The sequence below is a fragment of the Solanum dulcamara genome, chromosome 11, assembly GCF_947179165.1.
Source record: "Solanum dulcamara chromosome 11, daSolDulc1.2, whole genome shotgun sequence".
Classification (NCBI taxonomy): domain Eukaryota; kingdom Viridiplantae; phylum Streptophyta; class Magnoliopsida; order Solanales; family Solanaceae; genus Solanum; species Solanum dulcamara.
In genome coordinates, this window is record NC_077247.1 from 61880069 (window position 1) to 61897789 (window position 17721).

General features: G+C 34.2%; 2 protein-coding genes across 2 annotated transcripts; both read right to left on the reverse strand.

Moving 5' to 3' along the window:
* Positions 1–190: 190 nt before the first annotated feature.
* On the reverse strand, positions 191–4213 carry LOC129872790 (uncharacterized). Its single transcript, XM_055947674.1, has 9 exons — positions 4159–4213; positions 3679–3876; positions 3220–3426; positions 2473–3119; positions 2215–2314; positions 1708–1850; positions 1179–1295; positions 822–908; positions 191–437 (listed from the first exon to the last, which is right to left on the reverse strand). Exons 1-5 carry the CDS (start codon positions 4211–4213, stop codon positions 2219–2221), a joined length of 1203 nt encoding a protein of 400 aa, XP_055803649.1. The 3' UTR covers positions 191–437; positions 822–908; positions 1179–1295; positions 1708–1850; positions 2215–2218.
* A 1306-nt stretch (positions 4214–5519) lies between these two features.
* Positions 5520–9304, reverse strand: LOC129874898 (uncharacterized). Its single transcript, XM_055950283.1, has 6 exons — positions 9288–9304; positions 8570–8634; positions 8388–8472; positions 7414–7541; positions 6544–6669; positions 5520–5863 (listed from the first exon to the last, which is right to left on the reverse strand). The coding sequence occupies exons 5-6, from the start codon at positions 6644–6646 to the stop codon at positions 5538–5540; spliced, it is 429 nt and encodes a 142-aa protein (XP_055806258.1). The 5' UTR covers positions 6647–6669; positions 7414–7541; positions 8388–8472; positions 8570–8634; positions 9288–9304; the 3' UTR covers positions 5520–5537.
* Positions 9305–17721: the final 8417 nt, after the last annotated feature.

A 17721-nucleotide genomic window follows, 5' to 3' on the forward strand; every position in this document is an offset into this window, starting at 1 on the left:
TTTCAGATATTAATTCAGAATCACTTTAAAATATTAATCCAGAACCACACAACATCCTATAAATTTATACTTTATCTAAAAAAAATGGCCCAAAATTTTAAATTTTACAAAACAGAACGAAAAGATTATCTCTATCATATAAAAAAAAATAATATAAACTAAAAATACTAATTACTAATTAATTGGACTGAACACATCTTTATAAAATTATTTGAAAGTTTAATGGTTCCCACCCTAATATTTATCATGTTCATGGACGAGGAGAAGGTGGAACACTACTACTGAGACAGAATAAGCACAAAAGAAGTAAATGGGATAGACTCAAAGTGAGCAAATTGTAAAAATATATCAGTTGGGCTTATCATCACAATTAACAGGATGCATCTCTTCAGCCTCTAACTTGGGCTTATCACCAGCTTTGTCTCTGTCATGCATCCCTACATTTTAAACAAAAAAGGAAATTATTACGCAATTAAATATCAAACTTGGTTAGTTTGGTTCATAATTCTTGGAACTTGTAAAATAGCAAGTCAACTTTTATATCCTCAGATATACTCAAATAGATAACAGATGATAATTTTTCTAGTGTCCAAAGTCTCACAAAGAATCACCAATCCATGAAGCTAATTGGTTTTAATTTGATAATTTGAAGCATTGAGCTTTAAGGAAATGGGATCTTGATGGAGCAGGCATAAAGTGATACTAGATATTAAGTAATCCATTAAAACATTACACGTAACTATGATAAGTGACTTATGCATTTATTAGAAACCACCTGAACCAATCAACAAAAGGAACGCTTGTTAAAAAAGAAAACTTACTGTTCATAGATGAATCAGCCCCCAATGGAAATTCTGAGGTAGGACGAACCCAGTCCCTTGGATTTTCCCTTGGAATGATGATGACTTCTGTCCTTAGTACACCAGAAATGTTTTCGTTATCCATGAAAAAGGGTACTTACATAAACAAATATTATAGTCCTGTTAAATTGTCCAATGTTTCACTTGAATTAGAGGAAAATATGGACTGTCCTGTATTTTTTCACCAAAAGAATACCCCTACTTGCAATCTTTGCATATGATCTGTGTTTTATCTTATTTGACTTAAACTTTTGGTCCATCAAACAAAGCATGCCCACTAACTACTAAACATGTCTCACATAAAATTATACTTCTCACCTTTGGTTTATCACTTGTAGGTTTGTATTTCTGAGGTGGCAACCTATGCTGACTTAGAGATGAATTCCGAATTATCAATGCAGATCTTCGTCTGACCGGAGCAGGGTTGTTAGAAACCTGCAACTTACAACAGGAGAATCTTTCATAATAGCCTATAACCTTTGTACTCACCATAAACATAACCAATATGAGTTTAAAAATCATAGTGAAGCTATAAAAACATAATCATGCCTGATACTTTGAAGAGTTTGTTTGGAACTTGGACAACTATATTGATGTTTATATCTTATTGGAGAAATACTGGAATTAATTGATATAAACCTAATTGATGCAGTAAAACCGAACAAATATAAAGCCAAAGGCCAGCAACTAGACGCAGTTGCAGTTACATCTACCTTGACAGGAAAGTATCAGTAATTACAACACAATAAAGGTAATAAATAAATCTGTCATTCAAGGTTCATAACATTTATAGCAATAGTAATGAGACATCCCAGTAACATCATGTAACTACTAGTGAGTATGATACTTGGTTTGGGACCATTGAACACATCCAGCTGGATGGATGTTGCCAAATTCAGGTGCTCAACCGAGATTTGGACTGAAGGTTGTATTTCAGCAGGAGGCATAATTGGTGACGCATTCACTTCCATGATTCTCGGAAAGTAAGACCTGAAAATATGTTAAGGTATTGCTACTGCATGAGAAAGTACAAATAAAAGGATCACAGAGGCAAAAAAAGAAGAGACAGAAGAAGAATAAAACGATCAGGTTAAAACGAGACTCTGGAGTAATAACAGAGGTAGCGGAAATAAAAAGAATGTCAGGAAAGTCTAGAAGTCAAAATTAGGCAATTAATAGCACACGTAGTAAAGTAAAACAATAGATGGTTAAGTTTGTCATTGATACTTGGCTGACAAATTCCACGTCCAATTTCTGAGCAACTAGCACCTTCTTAAAAAAACAGGTGCTGGGAAGATTAGTTACATGGATTACAATCCAACATACTGACAACTTCAAAAAGAGCAAGACATACTGCATTAAGTACTTGTTGATGGGTGAGAAGCGTTGGTTGTTGGAAGTATTGCTCCAACTTTAGGAGTCATTTCTGGCTGCAGAGGACCAAAGAACAGAGGCTGCAAGAGTAGCAACAACTTAGATGTACAACATCACAATAGAAGTCCTTTACCGATTTTATAGACTACAAGGTGCCTTTTATATTATTTATGACAGAAAGCAAATGGCAGAGATATATCAATGAGATCTAATTGCATATACGTTGAGAAACACTTACAGTATTTTGACTCACAGCAAGTGGAGTGCTTGAAACATTACAAAGTCCTGGTGGAGTAGGCTGAGACAGCTTTAGGCAATTCAAGCATAATGTGGATTGTGGAGCGCCTCCTGTAGTTAAAACAGGAGTGGGAGAAAAAGAGTTCTTTTGACCAAAAACATGGGCAGATGATTTTGCTAACAAAGGATATGTGGAAGGTGAGACTGAACATGGAGATAGAGGGACAGATGTTGATAAAGACCATGGATTCCTTAATGGAGAAAAGGTGGAGGTAGTGGAAGAATTGGAAGATGGATTTAAAGGTGCAAACGGCCTTGAATGGATCCACAGAGAAAAAGAAACATCTGAGGCAGTAGATTCCACTCTACTTCCAGTGCCACAAGAGTTTAACAATGATGTATTGGGGGGAAATATATGGGAAATGGACTGTGACTTCGGAAATGGGGTAGATGCAGTTGCTGTAGAAATTTCATCTGATAGAGAGTCAACCTCTGCTCTTTCCACTACAAATGTACTTGGAAAAAGGGAATAAAAAAGTTGATCAACAGTTGCTTGGTTAAATACTGGTGATATGAAAGGCCGTGTGTTGTTGATGATACCAAATCCCTGTGTACCGGAAATACCACATGAAGAACCACATTTCTGACCTGCAAATTCATCCATGAAGTATCAAAAAAGTTAATGAAATACAAGGTAAATTTCTTTGTTAGCTACAGATAAGAAAACAAGTTAAGGATACTTTATCACCTAACTGGTAGTCCTCAAACCTCAACTCCTCCTGGCTTTTATCTTTATAAGTCTGCATTCCACAAATGGATTGAATTTTTGCACCATCAGGTATTGTGCAATCTATATCTGGAGTTGCAATGTATGATGCTGTTCTGCTTCCTTTCTGATTAATACCAAATGCGGACTTTACAAAACCAGAGCTCTTGAGCAAAGGTGCTGCACTTTCTTTTCATGGTTTGCAAATTTGATCTAAAGATTAAACACTTAGGATATCCAAAAATATGAAGTAGGAATAAATAGTACTTGGTACTAATATTTAACAAAAGATCAACATGGATTTCAAATCAATGTAGAGCATATGGTAATGCACATTGAACGGACATAAAGTAAAGTAAACCTTTGCTCCCTGATATGGGGATACTGCTGGTTGGCCGAAGGAATAGGAATCAAATCTTGGGGTGGCAAAGTGTGAGTTGCTTGGAACACCAAATGCAGGAGCTCTTGGATATCCAAGAATGGAGGAGTCTGAGACATTGGCATCCCTCATCAGAGATTCCTTGGCCACGCTGTTAACGTCATATTTCTTTCCAAATGTTTGTAAAGTGGATGAGCCCGGAGATATGCTTTGTGTTTGACTAGATGTAGCATTCATTGCTGCATTAAAGGCTAATGTCCCTGCAGTTAGGTAAACAGATTGCATTTATTTGTTAATCACTAATTAAAGACAACTACAAGGCATCAATAGTTGGCACAATAAATCCCACTGAGATATTGCAGTTATTACCGACATTTATGGAGAAAAGTACAGCTCAATGTTCATAGCTACTTTCACAAGGAGCAGATTTAGCTTTTCAGCCAATTCCAAAGCCGCCTCGCTGCTCTAGAAAAGTAAATATGATCTCCCCTTTCATGAAATTGGAATTATTGGGTGTAGCATCTATATATCTCAATCCTCACCTGGACCACAGGCGATAAAGAAAGCTGTATTTAATCCAATTGGCAGAGAAATCATGGGAATAACATATTCAATGAGTGTATGTAGATCATTCCTATGCCACAGCTTAAGTGGTCTTTCTTCTGAGTGTATTTGGACAGAGCCAAAGAATTCGTTTAATCAACTTAATTACAGGAAGATATGCACATATAAAGGTAGAAATAAAATATTTGAAGAAGCAGAATCTGAATCCACATAAGATGAATAAATACCGTGACAATAGGTAGTCAAATTTTTATTTAAGTTACTAGCACTTCGAAAGATTGCACCAAGCTTTAAAATATTTAAAGTCCAAGGATAGTTTTTTTCAAAGGGAAGTTTAATAAGAATACTACTAGTATTCCAGAGTAATACGAGTGCACCCTATCTATCTGTCCACCTGGTCATTTATGGTAGTCTATGAACTCCTTCCGTTTTAATTTGTTTGTCTTACTTTTCTTTTTAGTCCGTTTAAAAGAGAATGCTTCTTTCCTGTTTTGGCAACTCTATAATTCCACAACTTTCACATGGCATGATTAAGATCAAAAGATTAAAGGACATTTCGGTATATTCTACATATCTTTATTTCAAGATCACAAGATTCAAAAGTATTCGTTACTTTCTTAAACTCCAGCAAGTCAAAACCGGACAAAAAAATTGAAAAGGAGAGAGTGTAATACCAAGAACTCTTCGCGATAATAAACATGAAAAATTGCTGGAAGTAAAAAGTGTTCTCAATATATAGAAGCAGATCTTCGTGTTCTCAAGTATATATCATGGATATGGAGAAGAATAAATGAAACCACATAAACTATATATCAACTAATTTGAACCAACATATGAGACCCACAAAGAAGCATAAACACATTACCAAAAAAGAAGAATACGAAAGGAACATGCCCAGATTCAATTATCAAGAATGCACAAGTGGAGAAATTAAAAAGCATGTTGTTAATATATGAGAACAGTTAAGGATACCTTTATCACCTAACTGGTAGTCCTCAAACCTCAACTCGTAATGGCTTTTATCTTGATAAGTCTGCATTCCACAAATGGATTGAATGTTTGCACCACCGGGTCTTGTACTGTCTATCTCTGGAGTTGCAATGTATGATGTTGTTCTACTTCCTTCGTGATTAATACCAAATGCAGACTTTCCAAAACCCGAGCTCTTGAGCAAAGGAGTTGTACTTTCATTTCCTATTTTGCAAATTTGATCTAAGATTAAACACTTAGGATATCCAAAACTATAAAATAATAACAAATAGTACTTGGTACTAATATTATATTTAACAAAAGAGCAACGTGGATTTCAGATCAATGTAAGGCATATAGTAATGCACGAACAGTATATAATCTTATATCATCTGCTCCAATACATGAGAAAATGGACAATAAAGTAAGCCTTTGCTCCCTGACATGGATACTGCTGGTTGGCCAAAGGAATAGGAATCAAATCTTGTGGGGGTAAAGTGTGAGTTGCTTGGAACACCAAATGCAGAAGCTCTTGGATATCCAAGAATGGAGGAGTCTGAGACATTGACATTCCTAGACCACATGAGAGATTCATTGGCCACACTATTAACGTCATATTTCTTTCCAAATTAGATGGTAAAGTGGATGAGACCGGAAATATGTTGTGTGTTTGACCAGATGTAGCATTCGTTGCTGCATTAAAGGCTACTGGTCCTGCAGCAGGAAAAGCAGATTGAATTGATTTTCTAATCACTAATTAAAGACAACAACAAGCATCAATAGCTGGCTCAAGATCGGGTTCAGAAATAAGCAATAACACTACCCACCATAAGAAATCCCACTGAGGTATTGCAGTTATTACTTTTAACATTTTTGAAGAAAAGTACAGCTCAATGTGCACAGCTACTTTCACAAGGAGCAGATTTAGCTTTTCAACCAATTCCAAAGCTGCCTCGCTGCTCTAGGAAAGTAAGTGTTATATCTCTTCTTTCATGAAATTGGCAGTATAAGTGTAGTATCTATATTATATGCCAATCCTCACCTGGACCACAGGCGAAAAAAGAAAGCTGCACTTAATCCATTTGGCAGAGAAATCATGGGAACAACATATCAAATAGTGTCTATAGGTTATTCCCACGAAATAGCTCAAGTGGCTTTTCTTCTGAGCGTGTTTAGAAAGAGATGAGAGAGCATTTTATGGAAAATTCAATTGATAAGACATATTAATGTTTCAAAATCCAGCTAGAAACAGAGGCAGTTTTTAACCGCAGAAAGTTGCACAAAGAAAATATGTTGATGATAGTGATTTTTTTTTTCTGAGAAAATTGCACACTATTCTTTTTAGTTTGGATGTGATCATGCAAGCTTAAAAATGTTATAACAAAAGTCTTTACCGCCAAAAGATGTTGAGCTTCCAAAAGGAGATGAGGTTATTGTTCCAAACACACTGGAGTTGCTAGTCTGTTGAATTCCGGATGTAGAACCAAATAGGTTCATGTTGCTAAATGACGGGCTTGAAGCTGTCAAAAGATCGTCAAAACACAGTCAATCGCTATATTAATTATGTAACCAAAGAATTTGTTTAGTCAACTTACTTACAGGAATCAAGAAGACAACTACTATGCGCATATTGTCGTAGCAATTACATATTTGAAGAAGCAGAATTTGAATCCACATAAATGGATAAATTAAATACCGTGATCATAGGTTATCAAATTTTTAATTAGGTCAAAATTAAAGGACTTCAAAAGATTGCACCAAGCTTTAAAACTTTAATTGCTAACAGTCTAAGGACAGTTTCTCTTCATTTTTTCACAAGAACAGTTTAATAAAGAATACTACTAGTATTCCGGAGTAATCTGAGTGCACCCAATTAATACCAAGAACATGGGAAATTGCTGAAAGTAAGAAGTATTGGCAATATATCGAAACAGATAAGAAGGAGAAATTAAGCCACATAAACAATACATCAACTAACTAAAACCAATATGCAAGACCCACAAAGAAAGCATAAACACGGAACCAAGAAAAAAAAAAGAGGAAAGAAAGAAAGAGAGGAACATGCCCAGATTCAGTTATCAAGAATATGCAAGAATGCAAGAAAGTGGATAAACTAAATTCTCATATATAGAACCAACATGCACGATTCCAGAGACCACATAAAGAAGAATACGAAAGGAACATGCCCAGATTCGGTTATCAAGAATGCACAAGTGGAGAAATTAAAAAGCATGTTGTTAATATATGAGAACAGTTAAGGATACCTTTAGCACCTAACTGGTAGTCCTCAAACCTCAACTCGTATGATGCTGTTCTACTTTCCTTTCTGATTAACCAAATGCAGACTTTCCAAAACCAGAGCTCTTGAGCAAAGGTGTTGTACTTCCGTTTCCTGGTTTGCAAATTTGATCTTAGATTAAGCACTTAGGATATCCAACAATATAAAATAAGAACAAATAGTACTTGGTACTAATATTTAACAAAAGAGCGACATGGATTTCAGATCGATGTAGATCATATAGTAATGCACATTGAACATTATATAATCTTATAGCATCTGCTCCTATACATGAGAAAAAGGACACTAATGTAAGCCTTTGCTCTCTGACATGGATACTGCTGGTTGGCAAAGGAATAGGAATCAAATCTTGGGGTGCCAAAGTGTGAATTGTTTGGAACACCAAATGCAGTCTTGGATATCCAAGAATGGAGGAGTCTGAAACATTGACATCCCTGGACCACACGAGAGGTTCATTGGCCACACTATTAACGTCATATTTCTTTCCAAATTAGATGGCATGTGGCCGTGCTTAGCATGGGCCCAACACTGCAACTTACATTTATACAATTATACAAAACTAACTTTCACAATAGCCACAGAGCAAAAGGAAATTGAATTAATTTAATCCAACGACATCCAATTCAACTATAAAGATGAAAAGCATTCTGCAACTCTACCTTATTTAAGTCGCCCAAAAATAGCATACATCAATTGATTTTGCAGATTCTCCGCCTACTGTTTTTTTCACTTCTACTTAGGCAAATATTGATCTGACAAATATACTAATGCATACATATTTGTTAATAAATGTTTAAGTTCACATATACTTTGGATCTAAAGTATAGGTTTTACTTATACTAAGCAATATTATGTGCAACTTAAAACAAGTTTTTGAAGCTTCTCATGTTCTGACAGCCTATTTCCACCTTGGTGACTCTTTTACGTGCTTCAGCTTACCGCAAGACAATAACTTCTGATTCTATACATTGAAGAATGACACAGGCCCGTTCTTTTGAGAGCTGAAAAATTCGAAGCTTTCCACCTAAATATATCACACAACCAATTGAACAAACTGAATAATAATAAAGTAGAACACACATTAATCAAGATACAATTTTTCAGAAGGTAAAATCACAAACCATAGCTCTTCAACCACAACAACACAATCTGTGGGTTTCTTCTGGTGTTGCAACTTCTGCATGCTCTTTAGATTTAGATAGAGCACAGTGAGGATTTTAATCGTCTTCTAATCTTTGAACACATTAGCGAGTCCAATCGCAAGCAAAACGAGGAAAAAAGACATAAATTAGCTATCAGGACAGTGGTATTGGATATTTAGCTATAACACAAAATGCCAATATAAGGATGACAGTCTCAGAATAGCTTTTATCGGGTGTTTGCAACTCATCAAGGGCATAATTCTAATGTGTATGATATAATTTGTAAGATTTGAAACTATCAATCATCTTAGCTTCTACTTATTCCATTTCTTCTAAATATGTTTGGTATTGTATAACAGCCCAATGGAGTTAGATTTGAGTAAGGTATATGTCACACCTCTGGAAACATCACACCATAAGACATTAGAAGAAGACATGAAATGTTTCATTGGTAGCGACCTGTAATATGAGTCCGACGTACCAAAAAAACAGAGAATGGAACTTTGTATTTCAAATCTTTGTTCACCATAGCTAAAGAAAGAAGGGAATAGAGGTAGTCCGAGATAAAAGTTATTACAGCCAATGCAAGGAAAATCGTATTGATGTAACAGGGATTGTCCCCAGAAAACTTTTGATCATTCTAGTAGGCCACATCATTGCTAATCTGGATCTCCATATTAATGAAAAGAGAACCTACCTCGAAGATGTTGCACATCAGTTGTTTGGATGGTAGAATATTAGATACACCAACTTCTAAGAATGTAACTCCTGTAATGCAAAAAATAGCTAAGAACAATCACGGGGGCATTCTTATTATAATGTGAAAAGATAGAAGAACACATGCCAAAAAATATTCAAATCTTTGTATAGTTTACAGAAACTATGATACTCAGCTATAACACTTCAATTAATTGCTCGCAATCAGAACTCTAATTCTCAATATAACCACTTGCTGCTAATCCCGGATCAGATTTTTAAGCATGCCACATGTGTCCAAAAGAGAAATATCTTGAGACTACAGACTTTCTCCAATCCAAGAATACCTTGGGGATCAAATTCAAAAAGTAGTCCTGAATATAAGATACAAAAGCATCACCAATTTACCAGGCACATGAGTGTTCACTTAAAACTTGTACAAAGATGATATTAGTGAAGTAAATCAACCAAGCAGACTGCAAGTAAAGGAATGAGAAATGGAAGTAATTTAGAGAAAGGGAGCAAAACATTTTCTGGGAATTTGAGCAACATAGCCACCGTCTGTAAAAATAACAAAGAACATAGCCACTGCACAATTGGTTGCATATGAAAATTAACAGGTACTCATGAAATTCAAAAAAGATACAGAACTGAACTTGCTAGAAATCTGGAATCACGAAGCTCACTGGAACTACCTTTGTTTTTTCAGCCGTTCATGTGTTTCAGAATAGATTTTGCCACATCTTGAATTTTGGGAAGTTTTCTACTTGATTTCTGAATTGCATGTCGGTGTTTTATTGCTAATTTGGTCATGGATTAGATTTCACATTAATTAGTTGATTGGAAATACCTGTGGGTGGAACCTGATTCAGCTCCCATAAGTTGTTGATTTTTAGACAACAGTTGACCAATACATTGATACCTTAAAATTAATTTTATTTTTAACATTCCATCTCCAAGGTTGTTTATTAGAGAGTCTCCAACAATTCTTTCACGCAATATTGCATATACAACAAAACAGAAGAACGGACAACAAACAGAAAGGTGTATATGACACACAGGTTTATAAGTAATTGAGATTTCATAGAGTTGGGGAGGGGAAGTTTGAAAATACAGCAAGTACGAAGTTTTTGAGTTCAAATCACTCATTCAAATCCTAAGGCTATATCCAGTGTCCTTTTGATATTTCACTCTTTTAGCTAGAAAACAATAATAAGGAATGGGGATCAGTAAGTTGAAAAGATGATATTCTCAACATGTACATGGGATTTTTGGAGGATATTTGACCCAAATTTGGCATTTAGGTCAGTTGGTCAATCCGTCAGATTTCACAAAAGACTATCTTATATCCGTTCACCATTTTTTTGGTAAAAGGCACTTACATATGTTTACACTGGCAGAGTTTTGATTTGCCAAAGGTGAATTGGCACTCCTAATGAAAAACAACGTCCTTTCCTCTTCAGATTCAAGTTGTGAGGCAGTTGGTACATGCCAGTATCCTTTGTTACTCCTGGAGACATAAGGAACACAATTACATTTAAAGGTTTTGTTAAATGATAACACGTACAACATTGTTTTTATATGTGCTCAATCTCGAGTACACATTTTGTATTGGAAGGCAGAGCTCATCTATATTTGTATTTTGGTTTCATGAGCATATCACTTATTTTATAGCAGAGCATATCGATTGGAAGGTACTACTGACCTGAATTACAATAAAACATGGAGGCGGCGCGTGAAACACTGGACCTGTTTCAGCGAAACTGAAATGCACCTTCTGTCAATGTCTCCATAAGCTGGGCTAGAAGTACCTAAGAACCAATATGTATGTTCCAGCTCAACTTCAGCTAGAATAAATAATCAAAACATCTCTAGATACAGTAGTGATCAATAAAAAATATATTTAATCTCTCCCCCCCTCCCCCCCAAAGCTGCTCCTTTTCTTTTGGGGAGGCGGTACAGGTAAAGAAAGTATTTTCTTGTAAATAAATCACCAGGAAAGAGATGTACATGAACATTTTATAATAAAAGCAAAACCAAAATGTAAGCATCAATATTTTGTGTTGTGTACAGTCGTACAAGTTTTGCCCAATTACAAGTAAAACCACAAACAACACATAAAAGAACATCAGCGGAAAAAAAAACTAATGATCACAAACCGTCAAACAGCTTATCAGTTGAGTAATGCATGAAATCCTATAGACTACAACAACCAGTCCAAGTTATGAACATCATAGTTGTCGGGCAAAAGAAATTATGTACAGCAACATCAATACAATAGAAAATTTGATGGTAGTCCAACATTTTGCAAAAAGATTACCATATTTTTCTCCTATCAGCACCAGTCCACATGAGAAAGATTAGAGTTAATTAAATGAAGGAGTGAAATATGAGAGCTAGTTAGTGTAGATGGACTAACCTGTTGAAGCAATTCTAAAAGATCAACATCAGTTAGATTGACGCACAAAAATAACATGGAACCTGTAGTATCAAGAAAACAATTATTTTCTTAGGAAACATGTGCAAGAGAATCTTGTTAGCTAGCGGAGTATTTCCTACAACATGAATGATGTCATGAATAGCTTTCCAAATTAAGTTGGCAGCTATTCAAGCTTCAAGGCCTTATAATTCAAAAAGAGAGAACCTCTAGCATTGTCATGTTACTGATGGTATTAGGACAAAAAAGCTCTTCCCTTATAAGTTACATTTCATAATTCACTTTCTATAATCAACCCACTTAAAACATAAAAAGGACCTGAAGAGACAATGAGCACAAATGACACTTGACAACATTAAATCCTCAATAATCATTCTTGCTTTTAACAAAATGGTGCACCGAACTGATATAAACTGTTATTGATTCCTCAGAATGGAATAACTAGTCTGAGAAGAAGTGCTTGTCATGCTTTGTTTCCACATTTAGACAGGCATATATCCTTCAGAGGGAGGAATATGAATATTGAAGAGAATAAGCTATAAAGTGTAGTAAAAGGTTTGAGAATGTGGGTGAACAACGAACTGTCAAACAGCTTATCAGATGAGTAATGCATGCAATCCTATAGACTACAACAATCAGTCTAAGTTATGAACATCATAGCTGTTAGGCAAAAGAAATTATGTTCAGCAACACCAATACTATAAAAAAGGTGATGGCAGTCCAACATTTTGCAAAAAGATTACCATACTTTTCTCCCATCAGCACCAGTCCATCTCGTGAAACACCATATCCTTCAAAAGAAAGTACAACTTCAGATGATGAATTAAATAATAAATTGAACAGAACTTTCTGCACATCAAAATATATTAGATCAATGTCAAAGAAACTAAAACTTACCATCGTCATCCACCTTCACATAGAAGGTCCCAATGCCTATAGCAACAGATACCTGATGGAAAGTGGGATAAGTTCAAACTAGGAGTAACTACTTATAAGAATAACAAACATAAAAAGAACAGTCTCATAAATCTCATGGAAAAAAGTAATAGAGTTGTGATATACGAACGGAACAGCATACTACAAGGAGAAAAGGTATATCAATTTTCATATAAAGGATATGACATCGTCATCAGAAGTAGCAAACAAAGGAACATAAGAACTCATTGAAGAGCCCCACCGTTCACTGCCTTTTGTGAGACTAGTCTAAGTGATTAAATCTGCATATAAGCACGACTTGCCATATTCTCAGCAGCCCACCTCTTATCGATTCTCAAAACATCAACAAAATCAGAAAACAAATTCTTGACACACACTGCGAGACTAACAACATAATTTTCTTCAAAAGATTTCTTGATAGGTGCAATGCCAATATATTCTTGAAAACTACAATTTCTTTGATTTCCTTAAAATATGCATTTAAGAATATTCTTGAAAACTACAAGTTCTTGATTTTTTTTCTTAAAAAGAATGCATGCAAGAATTCCAAGTTAATCAAGGTCTCGAATTCCAAGATAATCTGATTTAGGGTTCCAAGAATACCCATGTATAACTTCACCGAGTTCTCGAATTTTCCTTCTTTCTTTTTTAATGGATGGGAAGAACAGTAGCATTACCTGGTCGCCGGAAAAATTGATTACCAACAGCGGAAGACTTAAGCAGGGTTTTGGGTTTTCATCGGACATTGTAAAATGTGTAGGTGGTGTCTCTTTTATAGTTTTCGAACTAGTTAATACCCGCCGAAAAGAAACTCGTTAACACCAAATATATTATTTTTAGTGTTTTTTTTTATCGTAGTACTTATTTATTTTTTCAAATAAGAGTACTCTATTCCATTGATATTATTTAATTTATTCAATTTTCATAGGTCAATTTAGATTATGATTCGAAATTTTAATCCTAAGTTATGAGATTATAAATTAATATTTATATATAAAAAATAGATTTCTTAAAAATTAAATATAGAATTTAGCTCAAGTAGCTCTATTTCAAATTCGCGATTGATTTGTGCATCTATCTCTAACAATGTTATACTAATAAGAAAACTAAAACAAAAGGCATATAAAGATATTACAAAGCATACTGTAGTTGCATAAAATACAACTGAATGCAGACACTGATTTTTAGATTTTAAGCTTTGAAATTGCAAATAACTAAATCCTATTATTAGGAGAGTATATCAGTTGCCGCTCTATCAAACTAACGTAATGATTAAAAAATGGAGTTATTGGACAGAGAAAAAGGGCAATAAACTTAGTAATATTGTTCTCTTAATGAAAGACCTGACAAAATGTTGACTTGGAATATTACTATCGCCAATTCATCACTATCTGCCAATGTCAAATGATAAATGAAAAATTTGATCAGTAATATTATTACTTAATGTAAATGAATGAAAGTCAGGACCAAAGAGACAAATATTTATCTTGGAGAAATAGGTTTTCTATAGTGAAAAGGCATACCTCAACAATGGATAATTAAAGTGTATTTTGATAAATAGTTGGTGATAGATTAGATATGAAACTCAAAAACCGAGATACTTTAAGTCTGTTTTTGACCCTTCACTCAAAAAAACATAATAATCAAGACAATCAAAATATAATTCTGATCATAAACAGGCCGTGGAACTCTTGCAGAATGTTATTTGTATAAACGTGGATGGGTATCTCTTCCAAGTAAACAACATTGAGGGAAAACATATTTTACAATGTCAATAATGCATGATTTGAGTTTTCAGATCTGTTGGTTCATTAGACTTCTAAGGTAACATTTTAAGCCTCAATACAATTTTGGTTAGGAGAGTATACAAACGAAGAAGGATCTCTTAGTATTTTGGTGATAACATGATACAATAACGACTAAATGAATTTTTGCAGCTATCTATAGCACAAGAATGAAAAGAAGAAGTTAATTGAAGTATAAAATATAACAACGAAGAGAAGACCTAAAATATGAGAAAGTTTAGCCATTCAAAGTCAATACCATTTTGATGCCACAAAACTACCAAAACATGTTGAGAGGAGAATAAAATCTACAACCTGCTAATAAGATTCCTTCAAATGCAGACATCTTCCGAAATGATTTCCAAGGAGATAGAAAATGGTTCAAAAAAGACAGCTCTATTCTCAGGCTATACATGTCATCTTCCAAAAACACTCTTGCTAATGCAAGGATATCTTATGTATTTCCTACGTGCCTCAAGCTCGTGATGAATCATTTGAATACCAGATAACTTATATTGGTTCATGCTTCATATGTTTTCAAAGGGATGAGCGAGTTGATGTTCATCTCGAAATTGTTTATATACAACAAGAAGATAAGGTAATAACCCGATTGTCAAAGTTACTATGTCTAAATTAGTGTATGAGAATCAAAAAGCAATAAGAAACTTTCACAACTATTTAGGATATATTCAAATTTCATCTTAACATTCTTTTCTTGTGCAATTAATAGCAAAAGTAATGAAGAGCACTAACCACAATAATTTTCTTACTGTAAAGGAGAATATCAAAAAACAAATTTGTGAGTTCACATAATTTTTTGAGCTAGGTTTTAGTGCGTGAGGTCAGTGTTGTGATTTTGCTTTCATTAAGTCAAATGCTTATCAGAAACAAACTCACCATCTAACAATTTAGAGTTGAGGTCCGTGTACACTCTATCTCCATAAATTCCACTTGTGGAACTATACTGGGTATGTTGTTTTTTTGTCGTTGTTAGATTTTAGTTCATGAGATCTCCACAGAGCGAGTAGAAGAAGAGCCCTCAATTCGATTTCAATCTAATTGAAAAGGCATATCACTATAGACCTAACTAGGGGTGTATATGGACCGGGTTGGTTCGGATATTTTATAAACTAAATCAAACCATTTGTGTCGGGTATTAAATCTATAAACCAAACCAAACCAATAAAAGTCGGATTTTTCGATATTAATTTTTTGGGGATTTTTCGGATTTTTTCGGATTTCTCGGATTTTTCATAGTACCTAATAAAAAGCACAGAGCAGTGTTTCTTAAAAAGAGTTCTAGTACAAAATATCAACATATAAGATGGAGGCAGAACATTGTTTGAAGTTTTAACTTTATAATATAATTTTATAAGATAGACTTTTTTTGTATATTATTTAGATGGGCTTTTCAAGCCAAATCTAAATGTAAGAAAGAAAACAAAAATTACGAAAAAATTTTAAAAAATATTTATAAATTACATTTTAATAAATATTTTTATGTAAGACATAATTTAAAAGTAGTATATCTATAATCGGGTCGGTTTGGGTTCGGTTTGACTTTTTTTAGTTAAAACCAAACCAAACCTATAATGGTCATTTTTTTTTCCAAACACCAAACCAAGTCAAACCAAATCATTAGTCGGATTTTTTTTGGTTTGGTTCGATTTGTCGGTTTGGTGCGGTTTATCGGTTTGCCCTGTACAGCCCTAGACCTAACAATTGTCTATTTACTCCCGAAAGAAATTTCGATATCATAGACATTTATACAGAGAAGGAGTGACACAAAGAGAATGAAGAGCTAAAGTATAGAGTAACTGGATCTAGACTACAATGTTGGATAGCCTTTAGGAATCGGTATGGGCATACTTAATGATAAGAAAAACAGTTCAATTCCAGAAAGTGTGGACTCGAACCAGTCAGTAATTTGTTATTTTCTTATAAAAACCTTCACATCAACCATGAATTTCAGCCATAAAACGGTTCAATTCCAAAAAGTGTGGACTCGAACCAATCAGTAATTTGTTATTTTCTTATATAAACCTTCACATCAACCATGAATTTCAGCCATAAAATTGGGAAAGAGAATTCAAAAGAATAACGAAGACATCAGTCCGAAAATTGAGTCGTAAAATTCAAGTCGGTAGAAAACTGAAAGAATTTTGTAGAAAAATTTGAAAGAAAATATACCTGAAATTATGAAGAATTGTGAAAAATCTATATGTTTCGTTGATGTTGGAACAACAAGAGGGACGGAAAAACTGAAGACCGATGGTTTAGAGTGGGTTAAATATCTTGCGTCGAATGGTTCTAGAGTTATATGCAGAGAGTGCATTTGTTTGCGTAAAATTACCTTATTGTCCTTGGTCGTCCTTTGAATCACTCTTCTATATAGTAGAAAAATTTATTGCAAATAGAGACATTTCTACTATTCGCCACATGCATAAATCATCTCTGCCTTGTTTTTTGCATCTTGTCCATCATGAAAGCTATTATCCTAATTTTATCACTTCTAATATGCCACACATTCATTTAAACATTCTCTATTAAATTCATTTTTGTGAATGTGTGATATTTTGATTGACTAACACTCTATACATATAACAAAGTCCATCTAACCATACTCAATAATAAAAAAATCATTTTTCCTTTTTTTTTTAGGTGAATGAAGGGAAAATAATGAGGAAGAAACTAGGAAAATTGAGTTGTAGGTGACAAATTGACCTAGTCCAAGTTAAAATACTTTTAATTAGGTGATTAGGTTAAATGGGGTAAAATGTAATATTTAAAACTTGTTAATCTTTTTTAAAATATAATAGTTCCAAACTCTTTTTTCAAATATATTCAACTTCTTGTAAGTTGAGACTTTTCTTCTCTTCTCCAACTTCTTCGATCCTCGCATCTCTGCACTCTTTCAAATCTCTCTCAAAACTATTTTCTCTTGTTAATCTCTATTTCTTTCTAATTTTTCTTCTCCTTTCATCTCTGTCAATCTTGTCGCCGTCATTGTCCTCCCTTATCACTGTTAGGGTTTCGATTTTTAAAGGTAAATTCTCTTATTTTCTCTTCATTGTTAGGGTTTTTTGTTTTTAAAGTGAAAATGGTTATTTAGGTTTAAATAGAAGAAGAAGAGCCTGAATTTCAAATATTTATGCGTTTGAAAGTTCCTTTGGCTTCAACCTGAAGGATAGATCGAGAACTTTCCTATTCATCCAACCAAGTAGTCTGGGAAAAAGATTGGAAAAGAAAAGGGAAATAGTTTCCAAAGAGAAAAAGCT

Bases quoted from the DNA above. Each gene is read 5' to 3' on its own strand.
- LOC129872790 (XM_055947674.1), bottom strand. From the start codon at position 4,213: ATGATTTCTCTGCCAATTGGATTAAATACAGCTTTCTTTATCGCCTGT. The intron at 3,877-4,158 runs GTGAGGATTGAG...ACCTAACTGCAG, and splicing joins CTTTATCGCCTGTGGTCCAG to GGACATTAGCCTTTAATGCA. The intron at 2,315-2,472 runs GTAAGTGTTTCT...CTACTCTTGCAG, and splicing joins TTGCTGTGAGTCAAAATACT to CCTCTGTTCTTTGGTCCTCT.
- LOC129874898 (XM_055950283.1), bottom strand. From the start codon at position 6,646: ATGAACCTATTTGGTTCTACATCCGGAATTCAACAGACTAGCAACTCC. The intron at 5,864-6,543 runs GTAAAGACTTTT...TTCCTGCTGCAG, and splicing joins AAGCTCAACATCTTTTGGCG to GACCAGTAGCCTTTAATGCA.